At 40.7% G+C, this 22,077-nt stretch overlaps 2 protein-coding genes across 6 annotated transcripts in view; one reads left to right on the top strand and one right to left on the bottom strand.

Moving 5' to 3' along the window:
• Window positions 1-3,386: 3,386 nt before the first annotated feature.
• Window positions 3,387-9,841, top strand: LOC144724282 (sialidase-1-like). Of its 2 annotated transcripts, none has more exons than XM_078603268.1 (6): window positions 3,387-3,540; window positions 6,981-7,170; window positions 7,879-8,141; window positions 8,389-8,571; window positions 8,720-8,939; window positions 9,221-9,841. In XM_078603268.1, the coding sequence occupies exons 1-6, from the start codon at window positions 3,463-3,465 to the stop codon at window positions 9,445-9,447; spliced, it is 1,161 nt and encodes a 386-aa protein (XP_078459394.1). In that variant the 5' UTR covers window positions 3,387-3,462; the 3' UTR covers window positions 9,448-9,841. The 2 variants fall into 2 exon arrangements, with proteins under 2 accessions (XP_078459394.1, XP_078459395.1); XM_078603269.1 differs by having other exon boundaries at window positions 3,393-3,540; window positions 6,981-7,037; window positions 7,851-8,141.
• PTPRC (protein tyrosine phosphatase receptor type C) overlaps window positions 9,278-22,077 on the bottom strand; it is a 35,188-nt gene continuing 22,388 nt past the window's right edge. For 3 of the 4 annotated variants that reach the window (XM_078603265.1, XM_078603264.1, XM_078603266.1), the window contains 8 exons: window positions 19,419-19,568; window positions 18,334-18,424; window positions 18,070-18,212; window positions 16,226-16,360; window positions 15,207-15,332; window positions 13,896-14,044; window positions 13,660-13,795; window positions 9,278-13,243 (listed from right to left, as the gene is read on the bottom strand). In XM_078603265.1, coding sequence (XP_078459391.1) covers window positions 13,112-13,243; window positions 13,660-13,795; window positions 13,896-14,044; window positions 15,207-15,332; window positions 16,226-16,360; window positions 18,070-18,212; window positions 18,334-18,424; window positions 19,419-19,568 — 1,062 coding nt within the window. In that variant the 3' untranslated portion in view covers window positions 9,278-13,111. The remainder of the gene's footprint in view (window positions 13,244-13,659; window positions 13,796-13,895; window positions 14,045-15,206; window positions 15,333-16,225; window positions 16,361-18,069; window positions 18,213-18,333; window positions 18,425-19,418; window positions 19,569-22,077) is intronic. The other variant, XR_013586458.1, reaches the window with a different exon arrangement.

Raw genomic sequence — 22,077 nt, 5'->3', positions numbered from 1 at the left:
CCGCATAAGCACTTGTACACTGCGCACATACATCGCACGCAATTATTGGGAAACACAATTACGGATGCGGGTGAGCTATTTATGGAATAAATGTTAGCTTTGATTAAAACTATCTCGACTAACGCATGAAATATGCCAAAGTGAGATAGCGTTGCGTGCGATGTGATTGGTAAGTCTCAATCAACTCCTTTAGCCGTTTACCAGCACCAACCAAACCATTAAATAAAACGGGTCATTTAACTGTAATCGGGTCTTGCAGACGTAACTTTCAAAGTGCTCAATTGCCTGACTGAAAAAGTGTCTATTTTTTTTCTACGTTGGCCATTGAATACACTGGTAGATTATTTCAAAATTACTTGATGCAGAAAGCGTATTTTAAAATAGGCAAGCCTCCTCAGCAAATGAATATTTTTGCCGAGGCAGATGCAATAACGTCAAAGTCGTTGCATATTTTATCCTTGACAGTATAACGAGTTTTATGCAAAAGATTACTTTATGGATATGGAGAAAGAATCTAATGGATTTGCTGAACGTGCTTTATTCCAAGTTACGTTCCAGAAGTGATTTCCGGCTGTTTTATATTAATACCTTTATTAATCATTTTGATTACGTGAATATGTCACTGTGTAAACATTAACATGTCTAATACTATATTACGGCTTGTAGTGTACCAGTGTGTGTGTGTTTTTGTGTTAATGCTCTATGAGGGGTAGGAAATGTGTCTGCATGTAATTAATAACTATTTATAGCACAAACTGTACATTAATAAAATTAAAACGTGCATGTATACGCGTGCAGTACAAGCGGCTGGTGCAATGGTCATACTATGGCACGTCATACACCATAGTACACAATTTATATATCATTGGGTCCATTGGACATTCTTTTTTGTTAAATTAAAATCGCATTTTAAGGTCGAAAATCGCTACGTGTGTTCTAATTATTTTTGATTTTCCTTTCAGTTGTCAGCTGCTGGAGTGCTCTTCATGTTTTTCAGGCCTCTTTTGGGAACTAGTGATGAGGGTTCTCAGTAACCTTTGAACTGTGTTCATGCAGCCCAAGCATTGCACTGGGAGGGGCCCTTAATGTCTCGGACCACCATATACGTTTTGCCGATGAGTTGAACTCCCCTGTGTGAAGGTGCATATATTTTCTTTCATTAAATGTAACCTTCATTTCATGAATGCATCTGCATTCAGATGCATCTGCATTCATTAAATAGGAGAAATTTAAAACAATCTATATTTATTATGCTGTTAAATAACTAAGTGCCATAAGTATTAATATTTACCATAAAATTAGCCCATCTTGAAACTCATGATATGAGTGTCCAATGTTTATATATATACCGTGTTATTAGCTGAAGTCGGAAGGGTAGTATGTTTCTGCTAATTATGAATGGTCCTAATATGGAAGTAAAATACACTGGAGAATTCAAATGACCAGAATGAGTAAATTTGGTTATTATTAACACAAAACTACGTTGCACAGAGAGCTGCAAGTAATGACACAATGTAGCATCGGCTAAAGTTAAGTTGAAATGGATATCATTTATTCATGACAAAAAAAATAGTATTCAAAGCACATAGAGAAGGAAAAAGACCAGAGCCTTTTGATATACTGTACGTAATTGCAATCGTCTGAACTAATAATTCTCACTCTGAAATGACAATTTGGCAAATGGTAGAAGATTGAAAGAAACAGAAAGCTGCTATTATATATTCTGCAGTCTCACGTTTGGATGTGACGTACTACAGTGATTCAAAGATGACAATCTGTAAAAAAAAAAGAAATGCAGGTCATGACATCTCAGCTTTTGAAGAGGGCCTTTGCTATCTGCTTATCCATCATCTCGTCGGTGGAATGTTCATTGTCCCGGGTTGTCATTATTTCCTCGTCATTATTCTTGACGGTCCGTCCATCAATCCATAGCCCCACTCAACGTGTTGCCTAAACTTAAGCCAATTATACATACCCGTCGACCCGTTATCAGTGCCTACCTTATTACAGACTAATTCAGATATTATTGGTCACCCCGTGCCCTTATACATCTCAACGCTCATCCTACAAAATCCCAGCACGAGGTAGAAACACGAACTAATAGACAAAAAAAATATTTTGCCCGTATTGAAATGGCTGCACGCCGCATGGACCTGAAAACTCATTTTCCCTGTACAGGAATATGGGTAAACCATATGGGGTTGACACGGTAGGGTATAATAGTGTAGTGTATAGTAGTGCAGTGTATAGCAGAGGTGGGACAAAGTCATTGTTATGCAAGTCCAAGTCGAGTCGCAAGTCATCAAATTCATGACTCGAGTCTGACTCGAGTCCAAGTCACATGACTCGAGTCCACATCTCATAGGTGGGACAAAGTCATTGTTATGCAAGTCCAAGTCGAGTCGCAAGTCATCAAATTCATGACTCGAGTCTGACTCGAGTCCAAGTCACATGACTCGAGTCCACACCTCTGGTGTATAGTGTAGTGGATTGTATTGTATAGTAGTGTTGTGTATAGTATTGTAGTGTATAGTAGTGTATAGTATAGTGGATGGTAGTATATAATAGTGTAGTGGATGGTAGTGCAGTGTATAGTGTAGTGGATTGTATTGTATAGTAGTGGTGTGTATAGTATTGTAGTGTATAGTAGTGTAGTGTATAGTAGTGTATAGTGTAGTGTATAGTGTAGTGGATGGTAGTATATAATAGTGTAGTGCAGGGGTCGGCAACCAAAATAACAAGAAGAGCCATTTCTTTCCAATTCGGTACACAATTCAGTATTTCAAGAGCCGCAATGCATCGGAGTACATACTGTACATACGTACATATCGTCAAGAAGCAGCCCGTAAAGAGCCGCATGCGGCTCCGGAGCCGTAGGTTGCCGACCCCTGGTGTAGTGGATGGTAGTGCAGTGTATAGCGTAGTGGATGGTTGTGTAGTGTGTAGTGTAATGTATAGTAGTGCAGTGTATAGTGTAGTGGATGGTAGTGTAGTGTATAGTGTAGTGTATAGTAGTGCAGTGTTATAGCAAACCTGTCAACCCTTAATCAGTGCCGACCATTTCACAGACCAATTCAGACCGTGTTGGTCACCCCGTGCCCTTATACATCTCAACGTTCATCCCACAAAGTCCCAACACGAGGGAGAACCACGAACAAATAGACAAAAACAATCTTTTTTGCCCGTATTGAAACGGCTGTACCTGAAAACCCAACATTCCCGCACACGGATACGGAGTAAACCGCACGGCGTGATGATACATCAGATATGTTTGAGATCAGATATGTTTATTCGTTCATGTTACGTACAACCTGGTGGTTGGTGGAGGGGGCATGGTCCACCTGGTGACTTGCCAATCATCAGCACTTCTCTGGCCATCGCAAACGCCCTCAAAGGGGCGCGGTGCAAGTGTGGCTCAAAGCTGCCACCGTCAATGCAATTGCCGAACATCGGCAAGGCGACATGGCCGTGTCAACGAATGTGTTAATGCTGTGTGCATTTCTGGGAGCTTGTAGCTCCGTTTGTGTGGGACTCATGAAGGTACGATGGCTGTTACAATTTGACGTGATCGCTTTCGTTATTTATTTGTGTTTTGTTATCGATTTAGGGCGCCCCCGTAACGTGATTTCCCCCCCACCGCCGCCGCCGCTGCTTCTTGCTAAGCGCAGCCGCTTGCTGTGCGACTTTTTCGGGCATGCGGATCAGGCAACACGTAGGCTGCACTTTTTTCCGGGTGCTCTGCTAGGCCAAACACTGAACTTTTAAAAGTTACAACTAAGATATAGAACAGCTAAAATGTAATAACATCGCAACGCTTTGTGTTTCGTTAGCAGTTGTTTACATTGCAGGTATAGCGTTGTGTTCCGCGGACTTGATACGTTTTAAATTACAGTACCTGCTCGTGTCTGTGTGGTGTTTATACGCTTAGTTTAACAAGTAGGCTTTCGCGACCAATATCCATAATATAAGTTTGTTTTGGGGTTAGATCGCGTAAATATATACATGTGTCGTTAAACCTGCCACCACTCAACACAGCCAATTTGTAAGGTTTGTCACGTAAACAGAGCGTGCCAATGCGTTACTAGTACAGCACGCCGGTGTTTGTAGAGCAAATCCGAAATATTTACAATCTTGTAAATATTACAAGATTAATATACCCTTACTTTGGAACTTATTTTACGTGGTTTACGGGAATTATTACGTGTTTTTAATGGGTTATCTCGTGGAAAATCTGGAGGGTGTGATTTGTATTGTGTGGGTCTCTAGGAATTATACTTCGTCATTCTTATCAGTTACAAACACCGCAAAAAGAGATAAGGAACTCAAAAGGCTAAGGTTCATCCGCGATATTTTTAGTATTGCTGTTTGAAGTATTCTTTTTCAAACATTGTAGAAATGGTTACCAGCATAAACGTACTAGTTTTGTGTCACTTTGGCTAAAATTAACTTTTATTAAGTAAAAAAATAAGTGAACACTATCCCAGCATTTACATACTATTGCCGCATTTCAATCCGTTTGAAATTGGAATGTTCGCCTCTGCTTCTTAGGGCTATAACTTTGGAAATTAGTAAAGTGTTAATCTAACAGTTATAACTGTAAATTCTATTACAACTCAAAATGTGAAAGCACACTTTACTAATTTCCAAAGGTATAGCCCTAAGCAGATGCGAACATTCCAAGTTGATACGGATTGAAATGCGCCAATAATATTTAAATGCTGGGATAGTGTTCACTTGTTTTTTTTACTTAATAAAAGTTAATTTTAGCCAAAGTGACACAAGACTAGTACGTTCATGCTGGACATTATTTTAGCCATTGACATTTGATAGCTGTAAATCACTCCTGCCTCCACATTCTTCATTTCGCACATGGTGAAGTATGGTTAAAATAAAACCTCATCCATTCTCAATGCGTCAATGGATAATTAATAAGAGTCCAACATGTTCCTGTTTGAAGGTACACTCACACTACAGTGCACGAGTGGTGCAAAGGTTGTTTCTGTAATAATGTAACACGTGCTTTGGGTATTATGTAATCTCCCAACATTTTGGAAGACACTCGCCATTGAAATTGGCATTGTAGTTTATAATGTTTAAAATTCGCAAAACGTCCATTCGTACATATTGATTGGATAACTCAGAGGGTAGGTTTGGAAACCCAACTTTTGTTGCAAAAGAAGTGAGAATTAGATTAACCGATTGTGGAACACTTAGGGGTGCCTTTAAAACAAGTTTTGACAACCTCTACGTTCACTCCTTGTTCAACATTGCCTTTGCCAGCGGCAAATGTTCCGATCCACGAAACACATCAATCTTTAACACTTGCACCCCCCACGACGTCCCTTGAGCCCACACCAGCTAAGAATTTTCACACCAGTATTTCCGTGTGCTAAGCATGGCAATGTCAAATTCATAGCGATTCTGTTGTAAAAATAACACAACCCATAACATACCAATGTGCCTGGTTAAAGTGTGCTCATGTGTATACTTCATTCAATCTTATCTGGTGAGTTGCAGTGTTGAGGGGGGGGGGTCATAAAACGATCCATCATAATAGTGTCTGCTGCGTTTGCAGCCTTCACTTTATTGGCTGCCTGGACAACAATGTCAAAGCTTGTGGGATGCGTTTGTCATATTCATTACTGAGGAAATAGTTCCATTGATGTGCACTTCTTTTTGCACAATGTGAATTTTTTTATATATATAAAAAGCATTAGTTGAATCGTAGTTACTGGCTTGGAGAAAAACAACCTTTTAGTGGTTGTTAAACTAAAACGTCAACTTGTTTCGGGATGCAATTATATGTTTTGTTTCTAATCTTTTCATTACCTATACAAATATGTACCAGGAGAACAATCGTTTAAACTGTAAACTAGTCGAACCAGTTCGGTTACATGCTGTTGACAATGGTCTGAACTGGATCCAGTGCTAAATGTAATAAAACTGATTAAACCTGTCTAACTTTAGGGTATTTACCTTTTTTTTGTACTATACTGTGCTAAAGTTTATTCATTATCAGCAGCCATTGTCGACACCGCTTGATGAATGCCCTCCCAAGCCATCTTCTCTGCATAAAATGATGGCACAATCCATGTAACTCCTTTATGTCATCACAGCATGTCTGCGCTCTCGGGCACATTCTACCCTTCAGCTGCCATTACGTCACACATCTTGTCTATTGTATAGCTTAACTTCTCGTGATGTGTCCTGACCAATTCCAACTTTCATATCAGTCAATATGATGTGCATTACATGTGACTGAATTCTATATTTTTTTTCTGATACAGTACATTTGTTCTTATTTTCATCTCTAATTTTGAACATGGCTGTCCATTCTCTTTTGGCTTTTGTTCCATTTTCATTGTCAGTGGGCATATGGGCTGGTTCATGTCACCACTATTGCCAAATCCACTGGTTCAAACTATTCTTCTTGGACATTGGTACACTCATTTTTTTCATCATGAAGTTCAACTTGACAAAATAAATTTAGCCTCTTTGAGTATACGCCTCTGTACTTCATGCATTTGATTCCAATTTCCCTTCAAATTCATGCACGAATAATGTTGCAAATTTGGACTGATAAACATAAGCAGAACCAACGTCCTGTCTGAATAGGTTGCGCAACAAAATAAAGTAATTGTTGGAAGTACATAACTTTGAAATAGTTAAATCTTTGATCGAGGTCAATTATTAATGGTAAATTAAAAGTTAACATTTTCATAACTGCACATTTTCATAATCCACAGCAAAAACATTTTCTTGCTGTGAATTTCACACCTGATGATGATTGCTTGTGTATCAGTCGAAACGTGAGAATTTTATTTTTTATATTTTTATTATTTTATTGTTTCCCTTCTACGTGACTTTACCGAAAGAACCAAGAATAGAATTTACATTGTTTCAAATGATTTGGTTCGCATAGAATGTATGTCTTCACAACGCTTGCTATTATTACTGAAACTAACCATTGCATATCGTAGGTGAACCCCACGATTTTGGAGGAGCAGTTGCTTTGGCAAAGACAAGGCACTGGGGAGGTAAATACTTTCAGAATACCCATTATCACTGATACGCCAAAAGGAAATCTAATTGCTGCAGTGGAGGCTCGGAAATACTCTTACTCTGACAAAGGAGCCAAGTTCATTGCCATTCGTAGGTCCACTGACAAAGGTAAGCATTACTTGAGTTTAATAAAAAAAAACATATTCCAGTATAATTATGCAAACAATCGGTGTCTCTTACAAATTACAATTCTGGGTTTACATTTCTGTTTACCATTCCGTAATTAAGCGTGTATCTTCACTTGCTCAAAACAATTACATTGTGACCTTACAGAACAACAAGCACTTATTCATGTCTGAATCTATTTTAGAGCAATGGTTTGTACCTGCGGTAAGCATACCCCTGGGGATACACATGATATCTCGAGGGGTATGCAAGGCAAATCGCAATGTGGCAGTTGGGTATGGGGGTTACTAAGCCACGCTGTTCTACATGTGTGCACTAGCAATTCTAAACATGAACACTGATCTGTTTTGTGGAATTATTTAGTGGATTGTTTTTCAATTAAGTGTTAAATTAATGTCTCAGGCGTTAATTACATGTACGTTTAATTAGGGTTCAGGGATTTTTCCAATAACGCACCTCCGATTCAAGCGGTTGGCTACGTATGGTGCGAAAGAAGTTCAACATACAACTGAATAATTGAGCAAAATCTGACTTGTTAAAATATAAAGCCTATTGTTGGTATGGGTCCGTGGACTATCGATTTGTCCAGTTAAGGCACGGTACACGACAAACAAGGATGGGGAACCACCACTTTAGATTGCACATTTAATTTAATAAGCCAGCTTTTCTTCGCCTTTTATGTGCCGACAGGCTTCACGTGGAGTCCCTCGGAGTTTGTGGCCGATGATGGCTCAACTGCCGATGGCCTCAATCTGGGCGCGATAGTCGCCGATCACGAGGAGGGTGTATTGTTTATCATGTACGTGCGATGTGCCCACCACCTAAAATGTGCCGTCTCCAGTACCATGCTCATCAGCAGCACGGATGACGGCATCACCTGGAGTAGACCCATAAATATTTCGCGACAGGTTGGCACCGACGCATTTGCCCCAGGCCCAGGCTATGGCATTCAGGTAAGCTAAACGGTGATAAATTAGTAACGTATTTAGGTCAGTTGTTGTGTTCTCTGAATAATCACTGGCATTTTAACCTTTTACGTCTTTTTTTTCCTGTTTATAAGGCAGCGTGAATGACATGTTTGCTCATCTTTTTGAACTGTCGTAGTGGTTTACAAAGTGTATTGCGTTAAAATTATAAAATTAGCACTTTGAAACATCGTCTTCCGATTTGCTCACGAAAAAAAAAATACATTTCGTACAGAAAAGGCACGAGCCCAGAAAGGGGCGCTTGATTGTGTGTGGACACGGCATGCTCCTGGCGGATGGAGTTTTCTGCCTCCTGAGCGATGACCATGGAAAGACCTGGTTTAACGGAGGTGTCATGAAGAGCATTCCATACAAGCAAAAGAAAGCGGCCGGTGACTTCAACCCCGATGAATGCCAGGTTTCTGCTGCCATCTCATTTATGCATTTTGTCAGTACACTAGCTCAACAGATGTTGTGCATGCAGTTTAATGAATTGTCATTGCGTTTTTTTCCAACGTGCCAGAGACCGTAACATTTTAACCCCACTTTTCTGAAACCGTACCCAGCCTTACGAGCTGCCAGATGGCTCTGTGGTGGTGAACGCACGCAACCAGAACTTCTACCACTGCCATTGCCGCATCGTGATGCAGAGTTTCGATGGGGGTGAGACCTTCCCAATTGAGAATCTCTATTTTGACAAGTCACTAATCGACCCTGCAGTGGCTGCTGGCGCTGTATTGAAAAACCAAGTTGTGTTCTTTACCAATCCAGCTAACGGATCTAAACGTGAGTTATGTTTCAGTTTAATAAAATAAAACTTAAACTCTAAATAAACCATTTTAGAATATTTTTTAAGTTTTCAGTATTAAAACTGTTGAAGTGCTGTGTGCTTTAATGCCAGGGCCACACAATAGTTTCCTTTATTCTCTGCAAGTTGGGTGACTTATTTCAATGGAACACATTTTTATTCATGATTAGACACGGGAACAAAATATGCCGGCAATTTGTTTTTTTATCATAGCTTAACATTTGATTCTACGTTATTATTCTTTGTCCGGGTTTGCCAGGCATAAATCTGACGCTGAGGTGGAGCTATAACAATGGGACGACATGGCCTGAATCGCTGCTGATCTGGCCTGGGCCCAGTGGATATTCGGTCATGGCCAAGCTGGACAATGACATAGAGGACAACAACTATGTCTACATCCTGTTTGAGAAAGGCCAGGTGGACACTACTGAGTCCATCTCCTTTGTCAAGGTGCAGCTGTACACACCTATTTCTGGTCAATTGTAAATCGAGCATTTCAAGAGGAGGGTTTTTTTTTATTCGTTGCATACATCTTTGGGCTGATAGATTTTTAGTGTAAAGATTCCACGTTTTTTTTGGAATCTTGGAAAATGTGTCACTTTATGATTTCTCAGGGTTCGTGAAAATCGGGATTTGTCAAAAATGTTGAATGCTGTTTGGTGTCATACTGCCAATGTTAGTTTGGGGAAGGAAAAGCTGCTGTTTACACTTTGGTCTTTGGTGATAATGTGGAATATATTTAAATATTGCTTGTGGTGCTCTACTGTAAATTGTAAGGCATGGTTCTGCCTTGCAAGCTTAATGCAATCACATTGAACTTTGTTAAAGTTTTTAGAGATTTGAATATTTTTTTTGCCAAAATAAAACACTGCAATTAAAACAGGATCGCTTGTTTTTTTAAAAAAATGTATGAAAGCATTATTATTTGTAGTAGACATACTGTGCATTGTCAAGGTCTTGGTTATACCAGTGTTTGTATTTACATTTATTTTATTGATTGCATACTGTATTTGTAGAGTATTACCTTCTAAATATAAGGATTAACTGCTGTCTTAATGGGTCAAAGAAACATGTCCTTATATTCCACAGGAGAAAACCAATCAGATTCACAGATGTACATTTCTTTAGATATATTCACATTTTTTTATAATATATATCAGGTACAAATATGGACAAGGGTTAGTATTGGATTATGAACTAGTAAAAACAGTAGCATGTCATCCAGTATAATAATATTTTGAGGAACACTGTTTTTCTTTGTTATGTTTTTATTTACCAATATCTTTACAAAACATCAAACAAAACAAAACACTTCTGCAATATTAACAAAAAAGTAAATTGATGAAAAATAATAGTTTGTTGGCAAACATCTTTACTAACAATCTGTAATCAAAACTAATCCTTTAATCAAGATTCGGACAGTTTTGAAACCAGTAAACCAAATACATTGATCTCATGGTGTTGTTTGAGACGATGTGGCTCTTGCCAAATATTCATTCTAAGTTTGTGATCGTGCAAGCACAATAACAGAAGTGCAGAGCAAAGCAGGCACTTTAATTGCAATCATTAAGCGTTTCACTTGTTTTAAGGCTATCACATTCTTAGTTAAAGCACGTTACACTGCGTACTATTCACTTAATACAATTTATGAAGTTATTCTAACAAACCCGAACAATCAATGCAATAATTTGATACTCTGATCATCTGAAATATTGTTTGTTTAAATCAAACTGGCAAAACATAACTTAAAAATACACAATAAGAAATGCAACAACGTAAAAGTCAAAATATATTCGCTTAAAAAGGAAGTTGCAAAACACACCATTGCTTGGAATGCAATACATTGACTCCGTTTCTTCACTCGCAGGATCAAACGTAATATGCATAAAGCTAGGTAGCGAATTTAGGATTTGAATTGAATGAAAACGCAACAAATTCCTTAAACCCTCGGTATACCGCTGTTATTGTCGGTGTGACATGTTTTGTTACATTGTGTGTATATCCAGCAGAGGTGTGGACTCGAGTCATGTGACTTGGACTCGAGTCAGACTCGAGTCATGAATTTGATGACTTGCGACTCGACTTGGACTTGCATAACAATGACTTTGTCCCACCTATGAGATGTGGACTCGAGTCATGTGACTTGGACTCGAGTCAGACTCGAGTCATGAATTTGATGACTTGCGACTCGACTTGGACTTGCATAACAATGACTTTGTCCCACCTATGAGATGTGGACTCGAGTCATGTGACTTGGACTCGAGTCAGACTCGAGTCATGAATTTGATGACTTGCGACTCGACTTGGACTTGCATAACAATGACTTTGTCCCACCTCTGATATCCAGTGTACTGGAACGGACTTTTTACTCGCGAGCAAATTTTTAGATTTTCTGGAGCAACCTTGCGCCAAGCCCATGTTTTATCTGGACGAAGCATCATCAATTTCGACAAAATTCGTTCAGCTTTTCAGTCGTGCCTATTAAATAACAGCATACAAATATGCAAAAAGTAAAGAGATGTATGTTATCACACGTATACAATATATATGCTTCTTAAGTGTGCGTAGAAAATGGAAACCTTATTTTGGTGCAACAACTGGCTTACCTTTTCACACATTTTGCCCTTTGCAGAGCTAAACCATTTACAGTGAAAAGTGCACTATTTACTCTGACCTGGGTCAATTTGGCATGTTATAAGTTACCATTACACATTCTACTATGACAATTTCACTTCAGATTTTAAACGGGTTTAACGGCCGTTCAATAAATACCAACGAAACTGTTTTTAATCTTTCTCTGAAGAAATGTGTTTGTTTCCCTGCTGTCAATACATTTTTAGCTTCGAGAATCTATGTAGATGGTAAACCATTTGCAGTACATTTTAACAACAAGGTTTTAGCCATGTATATACGGTATAGGATTTACAATGTCACGACCATGACCAGCCATGGTCAATAGACTACTGGATGGTCTCGCCAAGCCGTCGTCGCCTTTTCACAATTCTGCGATCTCTAATCCACCTAGCACCTACACATGCACCGATTGCATTTCTCCAACTCAGTAGATGTCTTCTTGGACGTATTCCATTTTACAATGTACGATTGTAATAGTTAATACTAGCAAACTGCACGTCCTCTGGACGTGTTCGTCTGTCTCCAAGCCAGCCAAACTTTGTATACTGTATATATATCTAGAGGCCCTGTCTCCACCTTTCCCAAATATATCTCCATTTCTCGCTTTGTCTCCGTTTCCCTGTTTCTATTCCTGTGTCTCCTTATCGCTCCATCTATACTCCTCTGCCTCCAATGTATCTCACCCTCTTCCCCCTCCCCCTATCTGTGTTTCTCTCGCTGTTTTGCTCTCCTTATTCCCAATTTTTTCTTTCCCATCTTAATGTCTTGCCTCTTCCCAAACGCCCCCGCCCACTGCTTGTCGTTTTCCCTCGCTTTCCTTTTTTCCCGTTTTGCTCTTTCCATTCCTCTCCGTAACACGCCTTTACACTCTTTTCCCACCACTCCTCTGGCTCGTATTCCCTTGCCTCCCTCTCTCCGCTATCGCGCACTTGGCCGCGCGTCAGCCAGGCAGATAGGAATCCATGTAGGAAACTTTGTTGTGTTTGCTAATAAAATGAGGATATTAAAGCCAAGTGGTGGCTTGGGAAGGCAATCTAGCAAAGGATTGATGACGAGTTTTTTTCACTTGGGTTATGTGGAGTTGCTGGGGGTTCAGCAATATATTTTTCATCCATATAGAATTTGTAATGAATGCACTGAGTTAATGAGACATTTTTGGACTGCAAATTTCACGTGCGTAAAAATCGGCGGCTGCAATTTGTAAATGTGTTCTTTTTGGCAGAGTAAAGTTTTGTACCGCAGTGAACAGTAAACAACATCTCCAATAGAAAGCTAAATAATTAGATTATGACATTGTCCAGCTGAGTTTGAGAGAAATAGTCCATACAATTACAAAATGTACGTTACAAAAATAATATATACACGTCTTTTAAATAATTTGGAGTAAACACCACCTGTGTTGTGTCTTTGGTCATGTTGGTTTGAACGTATAAGAGCCACTCATTGGTTTCCTCAAACTGCAAATCCCTGAGTGGAGGGGAACTGAAACCAAGCAGTTACCAGTTCGTTCTTTGTATCATAGTTCTGATATAATGTCGACTGAATGCATTGATCCAACATTTTCCAGAGCGACTTTATACGCATTCTGTATGCCATTGGTCGAATTCACAAAGCTGCAGACGGTCTCGTACAGGAAGCGGTAGTGGACCTACACAAGAGAAAAAAACGTCACGACTATGAAGGAAGTATTCATGTTCTTTCCCGTAGCCACGGCTGGCCACTACATTCACAAGAATAAAATGTGATTTGTGGAATTAAAACCGTAACCCTGAATTGTGATAATCGAATCACCAGTTAGTGGAAATCTTTGTATTTCTTATCTACCAATAGCATTATCACATTGGCTTTAAGGTTACACTCATAACAATAAAGTCCCCACGTATATATTTACAAAGCAAAGTAATTAAGATCTGGAGAAGCTTTACAACTGTTAACGTTTGCCAGATTGATGATCATTTTTCGCAAAAACTCAACGTGCCATGGGCCTTCTCTGTTGGAAGAAGACCGCATGAGAGGAGCTGCACAGTACGACCGTGAAAACCGACGCAGCAATCGAACGTGTACCTTCTCTTGGACAATTGCCGGACGCTGCATATTTAGCCACTTCACCGCTTGGAAGAAGTCAACCATGCCCTCAACACGCGCAGCCTCAAGGGTGTTCCAAAGTGCGCAGAATATGCCGGTTCGGCTCGCTCCGTCACTAAAACGGCGGAAACAAAAGACGTGTTGTGGACACAAAAATATAAGCACAAGGCAAAAAACATTTCCTTCAAAAGAGCCACGGGGGAGCGTGCGTTTACCTGCAGTGGACAACAATGTGTCGGTTGTTGCCATTTTCTTTCTGACAGCCCTGGACCGCATTCATAATGGCAACGAGAGCCTTGGGCGACTTGGGAAGTCCGTCTGGTTTCCAGTGTGGGTACTGGATCTGGGTCACCACACTCTCTTTCTGCAAATGAAGAAAAATCAATTAACGCAATTCATCTTGCCGTTTGGGTCTTCCGCCGTTGAGCTGTGCAACTCTCCGATGTGCTTTCGAGTCGTGCCCACGTTGTGATGCTATACGATGTTTCACGCCACGTGCTGCGAGCGAGCTTAAGGCAATGGATTGGTACGTGGAGCGAAACGTCGGCGCACAATTGCGAACAAATCGCTGTGCAGCCCAAAAAAATATCGGAGAGCTAAATACGTATGGATTTACAATAATATGGATATACACGAAAGACGAATGCGTTGTTTGCACCTAAACATAATTAGACCTTTTGACACAATTCCTGTAGGGATTTAATCTGTATCTTGGGCACATCATTGTGTGGGGCTGCCAACACTCTTATTGCAGCACACGTCTGAACAAAAAAAAAATTGTGAACCGTATGAACAAACAACAGTAGTTTACGGAAAAATGTAACTGCTTCCACCAAACAAAAATGTGCTCTTTAGATAAATTTTATTTGCCGGCTGAGTCAACGGATTTAACTTCCGTGAGGGAGCGCCTGCGTTGCTATTAAAAAACCACAGCGTGTTTGGAAATTGGTTCTCACGATACCACGGCATGTCCTACAATAACTACAAGGTCGAGGATAATCCGTATAATTTTTGTTGCAAAATGCCATTGTATCCTGTTTACCATGGGTAATTTACTAACTATGTATATTCATTTCTGTACCGTATAAAAATAACAAGTGATTTAAATCTTGACTTAAAGCTTTCGTGACTGCAGGAATTCATATTATTTGGGCCTTTCGGTAAAGCCACGTTGATAAAAAAATATATAAAAATATCACGACGTTTCGATCGCAACACAAGCAATTGTCATCAGGTGAAAAAATATAGCGGGAGAGCTGCTGAGGCAGGAAAAATTAAATATGATTTAGAGTTATACATTCGTAGCTTTTACCCATTAAACAAGTAATTAATGGCATGTCGGTTACAGTGTATGACTGATTTTTTTGTAAGTTCCATAAGTTCCTTAGTTCTCAATTACATACATGGAGGCATGTGAATTGTAAAGTACTTTGCATGAGGGTCGCCATACATTGTGTTGTGCAACCAGAGTTAACACACAGCACAACACACATTTTGGGAACTCGTGTGTATACGAGATGCGTTACATTTTCATAAGTCAGCGAAAACTCCCGGACAACGAGGTCCCGTCTGGAAGTCACGTTTCTCACGGTCACTCCGACAGCGCCATAATTCTGCGTTCCTTTCAGCGGCCAGTAGTGGGCAGACTGCTCCTGCAACGCAATGGAATTGACGAGTGGTGACAGTGTCCACTTCGTTTAACACGCAGGAGTATTTCGCGACCAATAGCATCCATAATGCAGGGGGGGGGGGGGGTGTTTGGGTTGGATCGCGTAAATATTTAAATGTGTCGTTAAACCCGCCACCACCCGACACAGCCGATTAGTAAGGTTTGTCACGTAAACCAGAGCATGCCAATAAGTGATTAGTACAGCACACCGGTGTGTTGGAGAGTAAATCCACAACATTTACAATCTGAGTACGACGTTTCGCCAGTAATTACAACTGGCATCATCAGGCGGCAGCCAGATTTGTGGCTGTGTCGGGTGGTGGCGGGTTTAACGACACATTGATAATTACGCGATCTAACCCCCCAAAAACCTGTATTATGGAGTATTTACTTGCATTGTTTCTGCATTGATAACTGCGTGGCGTTTGTTTCCGTGTAACCAGAAGTAAGCGAAATAACCCCAGCCCGTTATTAAAAATGCGCGTCCCTCGGTTGCGTGACGTGCCATTTACCATCCCGAAATGCCGTGCGATGGGTTGCTCTTTTTCGCGCCGTCCTAAGTACACGATTGGATTTCATTTGTCACGCGTAGCTTATCTCAAATTAAAATGTACTCCGTACGTCCGAAATACATTTATTTCAGACAAAAAAAAGTTAATCAACCGCCAAATTGTGAAACTGTTCGTGACGATACAATTGTTTTCGTCGATATTTCCCAACAGCCTTCAATCAGATGAACTGCACTTATGCAAATTAAAAAAGTTAATTGGAAATTTAGTACCTCATCGGGTTCAGTGAATAACAGTATTACGCTTCAATGTTCTTGTATAAGACAATGCATGTGATGTGAATGTTATCCCATTGTAATGATCATACCTTGCCTCCCTCTGACAGTTCTGACAGCATGACAATGTGGCTACAGTTTTGCTGGACCACCATGAGCCAAAAGTCGGACACGGTGTCGGGCAAAGGATTCTGAGTAGCTATGATGCTCTTTTGCTTGTGATAACCCTGAATGGAAGAATATGGAAGGCGATTACTTCAAGAGTACACGACATTTGCAATAAAATGTAACATTTGAATGAAGTATAAGCGACACGGTCGTCAACCATAAGTCTGTGCATCTATGGATCGCCTCCAGATCATGGTTTCAACCAAGAGCAATTTTATAAGTAGGCTTTCATGACCAATGTTATGATTCTAGATTTGAAGCTTTCGTGACTGCAAGGATTCATATTCTTAGGTTTTTTCGGTAAAGTCACGTACCTACGTGACTTTACCGAAAAAACCTAAGAATATAATGTTATGATTCGTAACGGGTTACTTTTGGGTTAGCTCTTGTACGTATAATGTAAACTTTTCTTTATGATAATCCGTCACCACCTGACAGCAAATCGATGCAAGATATCACCAAGGCAAATATGCCAATTGATTTGATTTTGCAGTTAACCGGAATGTTATAAAGCAAGCTTTTGTCGGGTGGTGGAGGGTTATAATTAAATATTTTTAAAAATGTATATTGCACATTGTAACCAAAAATATACCAATTATGAACCAAGACTTATTTATGCAACAAATTTGATCAATACACATTACCAAGCCCTATTGGATTCTCACTGCAAATGCCATATGTTGCAATGAACTGGACTACTACGCTATCCTTTATAGAAGATTTCATAGACTCTCATGAGCAGTGGTGGAGCTAGGAATTAAGCAAATTAAGCAGAAGGCGAAGGCTCCATAAAGCCCAAGTGGCATTGGGTTCATGAAAAAATAACTACATTAATGAATATGAGAAACAAAACAACTTCACCTCTCATGCCACTTCATCTCTATTTTCATCTACATTGTTCTTATCTCACCGAATATCTATTTCCTGTTCGTATATGTATTTTGTTATCTCACTAGAAGTTTATAAATGTTGCGGGGAAGGCCCAAAGTTTATATTTCTGCTTAGGGGCCCTAATAGGCCAGCACCGCCACTTCCCATGAGGGAGTCCCCACATAAACCCAAGTTGGTTGTCTTTTTTTTTCATCTAGCATGTTGTAACGTACATATGTATGTTGCACTTCTTTCGCACCATGCTAATCGGAAGTGCGGAGGGGAGGACAACAAACTAAATACAAAAAGAAGTTAGAAACAAACGAGGTTTCAATATAGATGCAAAAGTGCATCGCTCCAGTGGCTTCCTAATTCGCAAGAAAGTTCGTTCCAGACGGCCGCAGAAGCACATCTTGGTTGCATCTGCATTGTGAAACTGTACCCCCCCCCCCCCGCTTTCACAATGACACAATTGTCAAGTTGGCTACGAGATTTTGCTCTCACGAGGAAAGGCTGTGCAGGAAATTACCTATACGGTAGAACTGTCTGCGACAACGATAATCCACACCCCTTATTCTATTATCCACGATAATCTGTGGGTACTGATTGTTTTTTTTTCTTTCCCCAGCATGCACTTCAGAAAATGACATCGTGACGCCTATTATCTGCAACGTTTTTTTTTAGCATTTAAGTGGAGTTCGTCAACAAATTATGGATAATAGGATTGGCAATGTGCATCCCATACAATGCGGAAGATTAGAAGAGTTCTACTGTATACGTTCTGAAGTGAGCCATGTGAAAATGTGAGGATTTCTCACCCAACTTTATGCGTGCAGAATGTCAGTCCAGTGAATACATTTTTTTTTACATTGAATGTGTCTAAAAAAACTTCACTCACATCCATGAAGGAGGCATTGATGTAGTCTTTATCACTGTTTTCATTGTCACTTTCATCCTCATCAGAATTATTGTCATCATCATCTTCCTCATCATTTATTTCGGAAGGCGTAAACTTCCAAAGCTTCACTCTGTTGAAGTCGTCTGGTGACGCAGACATATTTCACTCACAGTTAATGCTTTTCAACAACAATGGCAAGCGACGGCCAAACGAATCTATTTTGCAGCACGCATGTGCACTGACTGACTGGCCACAGGTACTCACACGGGATGACATTTGTGCTTCTGTTCTTGCTGACGTTGTTGCTGTTCCTGCCCGCTTTTTGTGCGAACGTGCCTTCAAACGTTGGCAGCCTCTGCAGGGGAAACACAAATTTCCAAAAAGCACAAAGGTTGAACCCACAGCGGTGGCTGCGTGGATCTCGGGGAGCTACTGCCGATGTCAGAGTTGATGATACTGCACCAGCACACCAAAGATATCCTTAACGTTGTGCACTCGTAAACTAGGTTCTTGCGCGTCGAGCATTTGATTGTCTCGGGCACATGGACATTTTTTCCCCGTCTCTTCATGGCCTGTTACCAAATCACCTGCAATGCGATCGATCTCGTCACAGCTTGGACGCTAATAAGCAGGATTTTGCCTGGATAGTGTTTGGATGGATGGCCACTGTGCAGTAAACACGTGGTATAGGCAGTTATCAGGCTGTGTTATGGGCAGCAGGGGGCAATAAAGCAAAACCCACTGCTGCGTTGAACTTTTCTCCTACGTCTATGCTCCCAATCTTCATCAACCCACACTGACTAGTGTGGTGAAGTATGGTCCACAATAACTCCCAATGGTATAGGGAGGCTCTTATCCAGCGATGGATTTAGGGTTGTTGCTTACAACCAAATCGCCCTGAATGCACCCAATCTCGTCATCTCCCAGAAGCTAAGTAACACTGAGGCTGGTTAGTACTCGGATGGATGGGTGACTACCAGTGCAAACCAGGTGTTATTGGCATCCTTCTTCACCGCACTGGTCAGTACTGATTGGTCACGGAATGGCCCAGGACTCATTTAGATGTCACCACTGTGAACCATGGCTGGAAATGGAACACGGTTGACTAGGTTCGTAGCAGTGCGGTGCGCTAGAAATTGCGCCACCACTCCACTGCTATTTGTACCAATTATTAGCACTTCAACTCATTGTGAGCAAAACAAAATACAGACGGACTCAAACCTTGGGGAAGGTGGAATTTATGAAATCGTGGCAATGCGAGATATGGTGGCAGCTTGGGGAGATATTCATTCAGCAGTGGATTGACCATGCCAGATGATGATAATAATGATGATGATGATGAGTCAAACCTTAAACTCGACATCCACGGGTGACTGGTCTTGCTGGGAAGCCTTGAACTTCATGGCTTGGACTCTTGAGTGGAGCTTGGCCATGCTCAGCTCGGTGTTCCCAAAGAGGTGATGTTCCAGAAGTGCCCGGTGAAGTAGCACATATTGACTCTGCTTGAGATACAGGGTCAAAAGGTCAAAGGGATGACATGCTCAAATGAGCATTGAGACGGTGCTCATCACCTGTTTACAACCCTGAGCTTGTGGGTGGAAATTGCACATTGCTATTGCTGGGATGATTATATCCATAGGACAACCTCTGGTTGATTTGCCCACAAAGTGATACTCGTTTTATTCGCCCCGGACGGACGATGGGCTAAGTCAACCAACAATCAGGATTTGAACTCGTTACATTTTCTGATTGCAAGCCAGTCGCTCTACCACTGAGCCACCTGTCCAGATGCACAGGACACAGAGGCGGGATAAAGTGGGCAAGAGTAAATGCAGCCTTCAAAATAAAGCACACGGTTGTGTAATCATAAGTAAATGTGGCTGAGGAAACTATTAATTAATGTACGAAAGTATTGCAATCAGCGAAGACATTTTCAATAATTACGTTGCATTCATAATAAAGGACTTCTATTGGGATTAGATCACGTAAATATAAAATTACGTGACATGCCAGTGCAATTTTCTACAAATTGCATAGTGAAGGGGGCATGACTCTGGCATTTCACAGGGAGTAATTCTTTTTTTAGATTGCGGTACCCTTGCACAAATGCAAATTAGAAGAGCTGCAACTTGTTGTGATTGCTTTATCCTCTGCGGATGTAAAGACAAGTGGATGCTACCAAGGAATGGAGCTGCATTGTGATTACACTGATCGTGGCAAGGGCGCCAATATGTTTAACGCGTCGTATGTCTTCCGTCTGACAGCAAAATCCAGGAAAAATATGATTTGCGTGAGCAAGGCCGGATTAATATTTTGTAGGCCCCGGGGCTACAGGTACTGTCAGGCCCCCAGTAATATTTTCAAAAGAAAATCAAAGTTAAATAAAAATAAAAATGTATTTTCACAAAGCTAACAACAAATAAAATTCAGCATTCACAAGTGAAATAACTTTTCACTTAATCTCTGGAGGCCTTCCAGCTGGCAGAGGCCCCTGGGCTGTAGCCCCTAAAGGCCCGTGACTTAATCCCGGCCCTGTGCGTGGGTCGCGGTGTCATGCCCCATCGGCTGTGAAAATTTGGCAAAAAAAACACTGACCCAGTTTACGTACTTATTGAACTTGTCTTTGCTTATTATTAAACGTGTACAATATTTCTAAATCAGTGACATGTGTGTCTATGTGTATATTGTGTTACTCGTGTCTGCGTGTGTGTGTTTATTTGCATTGGCCTGTGTTTGTAGTTATGGCAATATGCTCACTTATGTAATTTGGGATACTTTATTTATTTTATCGACTTCTTATAAATTAAAGTACAGCATAGCAGACACGAACGCGTGTATAAATGTAATGGCTTGGTGGCTATAGAGCCTAATGGACCGTGCCTGTGTACTGAGCCAGCATCTGTGTGTCCCTGGTTTCAGGGCCTACGGCTGACAAACGAAAAATGATTACGATTTACCCAGTGCAGAAGGCATTGACACGGAGCAAATGTGATGACCCGAACACAGTCGCTGATGATTACACAAGCTTTGTAGTTTGTAAAGCAGGGTCCTGCTGCGGTATAACACTCGTGCCTCGGAGTGAGAAGTGCCTGGGTTCGATTTCCAAATCGGGCGTCTCTCTGTGTGGAGTTTGTATTTGATTCCCTCCTTCTTCGCCATGGCTTTTCTTCGGGGTTCTCTGGTTTTCTCCCATCGCTAATAAATCGTACAATGTCGCTGGTATTGGGCAATCAGGGCAATCATCCCAATGCTGAACAATTATTTGCAAATGACTAAAAATGGAAGTACATAGAGTGAACATTTTTCCCTACTGCCAAAGAGAGTCTTGAGCGTTTGCAAGGTTTTTTTGGCTAAAGAAATGTAATAATAATACATACATCGACGCATTTGGTTTGATGCTGTCTATCAGTTGAAGTGCATATTCGGAAAACATCGGGAAACTAATATATAGCAGAATTATTTGGATTGACAAAGAGTAATGTACATGCCAATATATAGTCTTAGGAACAAAAAACAATATATGGTCTGCCAAAAGCTCACAATTAGATGGAGCACATACAGCAGCATACTGTATTTGCCAGCACGTTGCCTTGTATCTGAGCAAGAATCTAAAAGTGGGCATTCAAAAAGAACGTGGAACAAAAAAACGAACAAGTGGATAAAGAATCGTGGATATGTGCATTATTGGCATTAACACAAGGATTAAAGAGCATACGCAGGTTAAGGACATCTATCTGTGAACAATAGTAAGTGGACTAGGGCAAGGCCACGTCTCTCGAAGAGATGATGACCGATGGTCTAGAATAATAATGGAGCAGCAGCGAAGTGATGCAGCGCGTCCAACAGAGCCCGTCCAGCTGAGAAGATTGAGCGATGACATTGTCACGTGCGCAGGTGCTTGGTTAGATTGTCACGCCGCAAATTCGTGGGAGATTACGACGGCTTCATCCAGCAGTGGATTGATTGTGGCTCATAATGAAAGTGATGATCTCACGCCACCACAATGAA

The sequence above is a fragment of the Lampetra planeri genome, chromosome 20 (genome assembly GCF_965212315.1).
Source record: "Lampetra planeri chromosome 20, kcLamPlan1.2.h2, whole genome shotgun sequence".
In the NCBI taxonomy this organism is placed as follows: domain Eukaryota; kingdom Metazoa; phylum Chordata; class Hyperoartia; order Petromyzontiformes; family Petromyzontidae; genus Lampetra; species Lampetra planeri.
The sequence above is the reverse complement of the archived record's forward strand: the minus strand, read 5'-3'. Positions and strand labels throughout refer to the sequence as shown.

Bases quoted from the DNA above. Each gene is read 5' to 3' on its own strand.
- LOC144724282 (XM_078603268.1), top strand. From the start codon at position 3,463: ATGGCCGTGTCAACGAATGTGTTAATGCTGTGTGCATTTCTGGGAGCT. The intron at 3,541-6,980 runs GTACGATGGCTG...TGCATATCGTAG, and splicing joins TTTGTGTGGGACTCATGAAG to GTGAACCCCACGATTTTGGA. The intron at 8,142-8,388 runs GTAAGCTAAACG...CATTTCGTACAG, and splicing joins GCCCAGGCTATGGCATTCAG to AAAAGGCACGAGCCCAGAAA.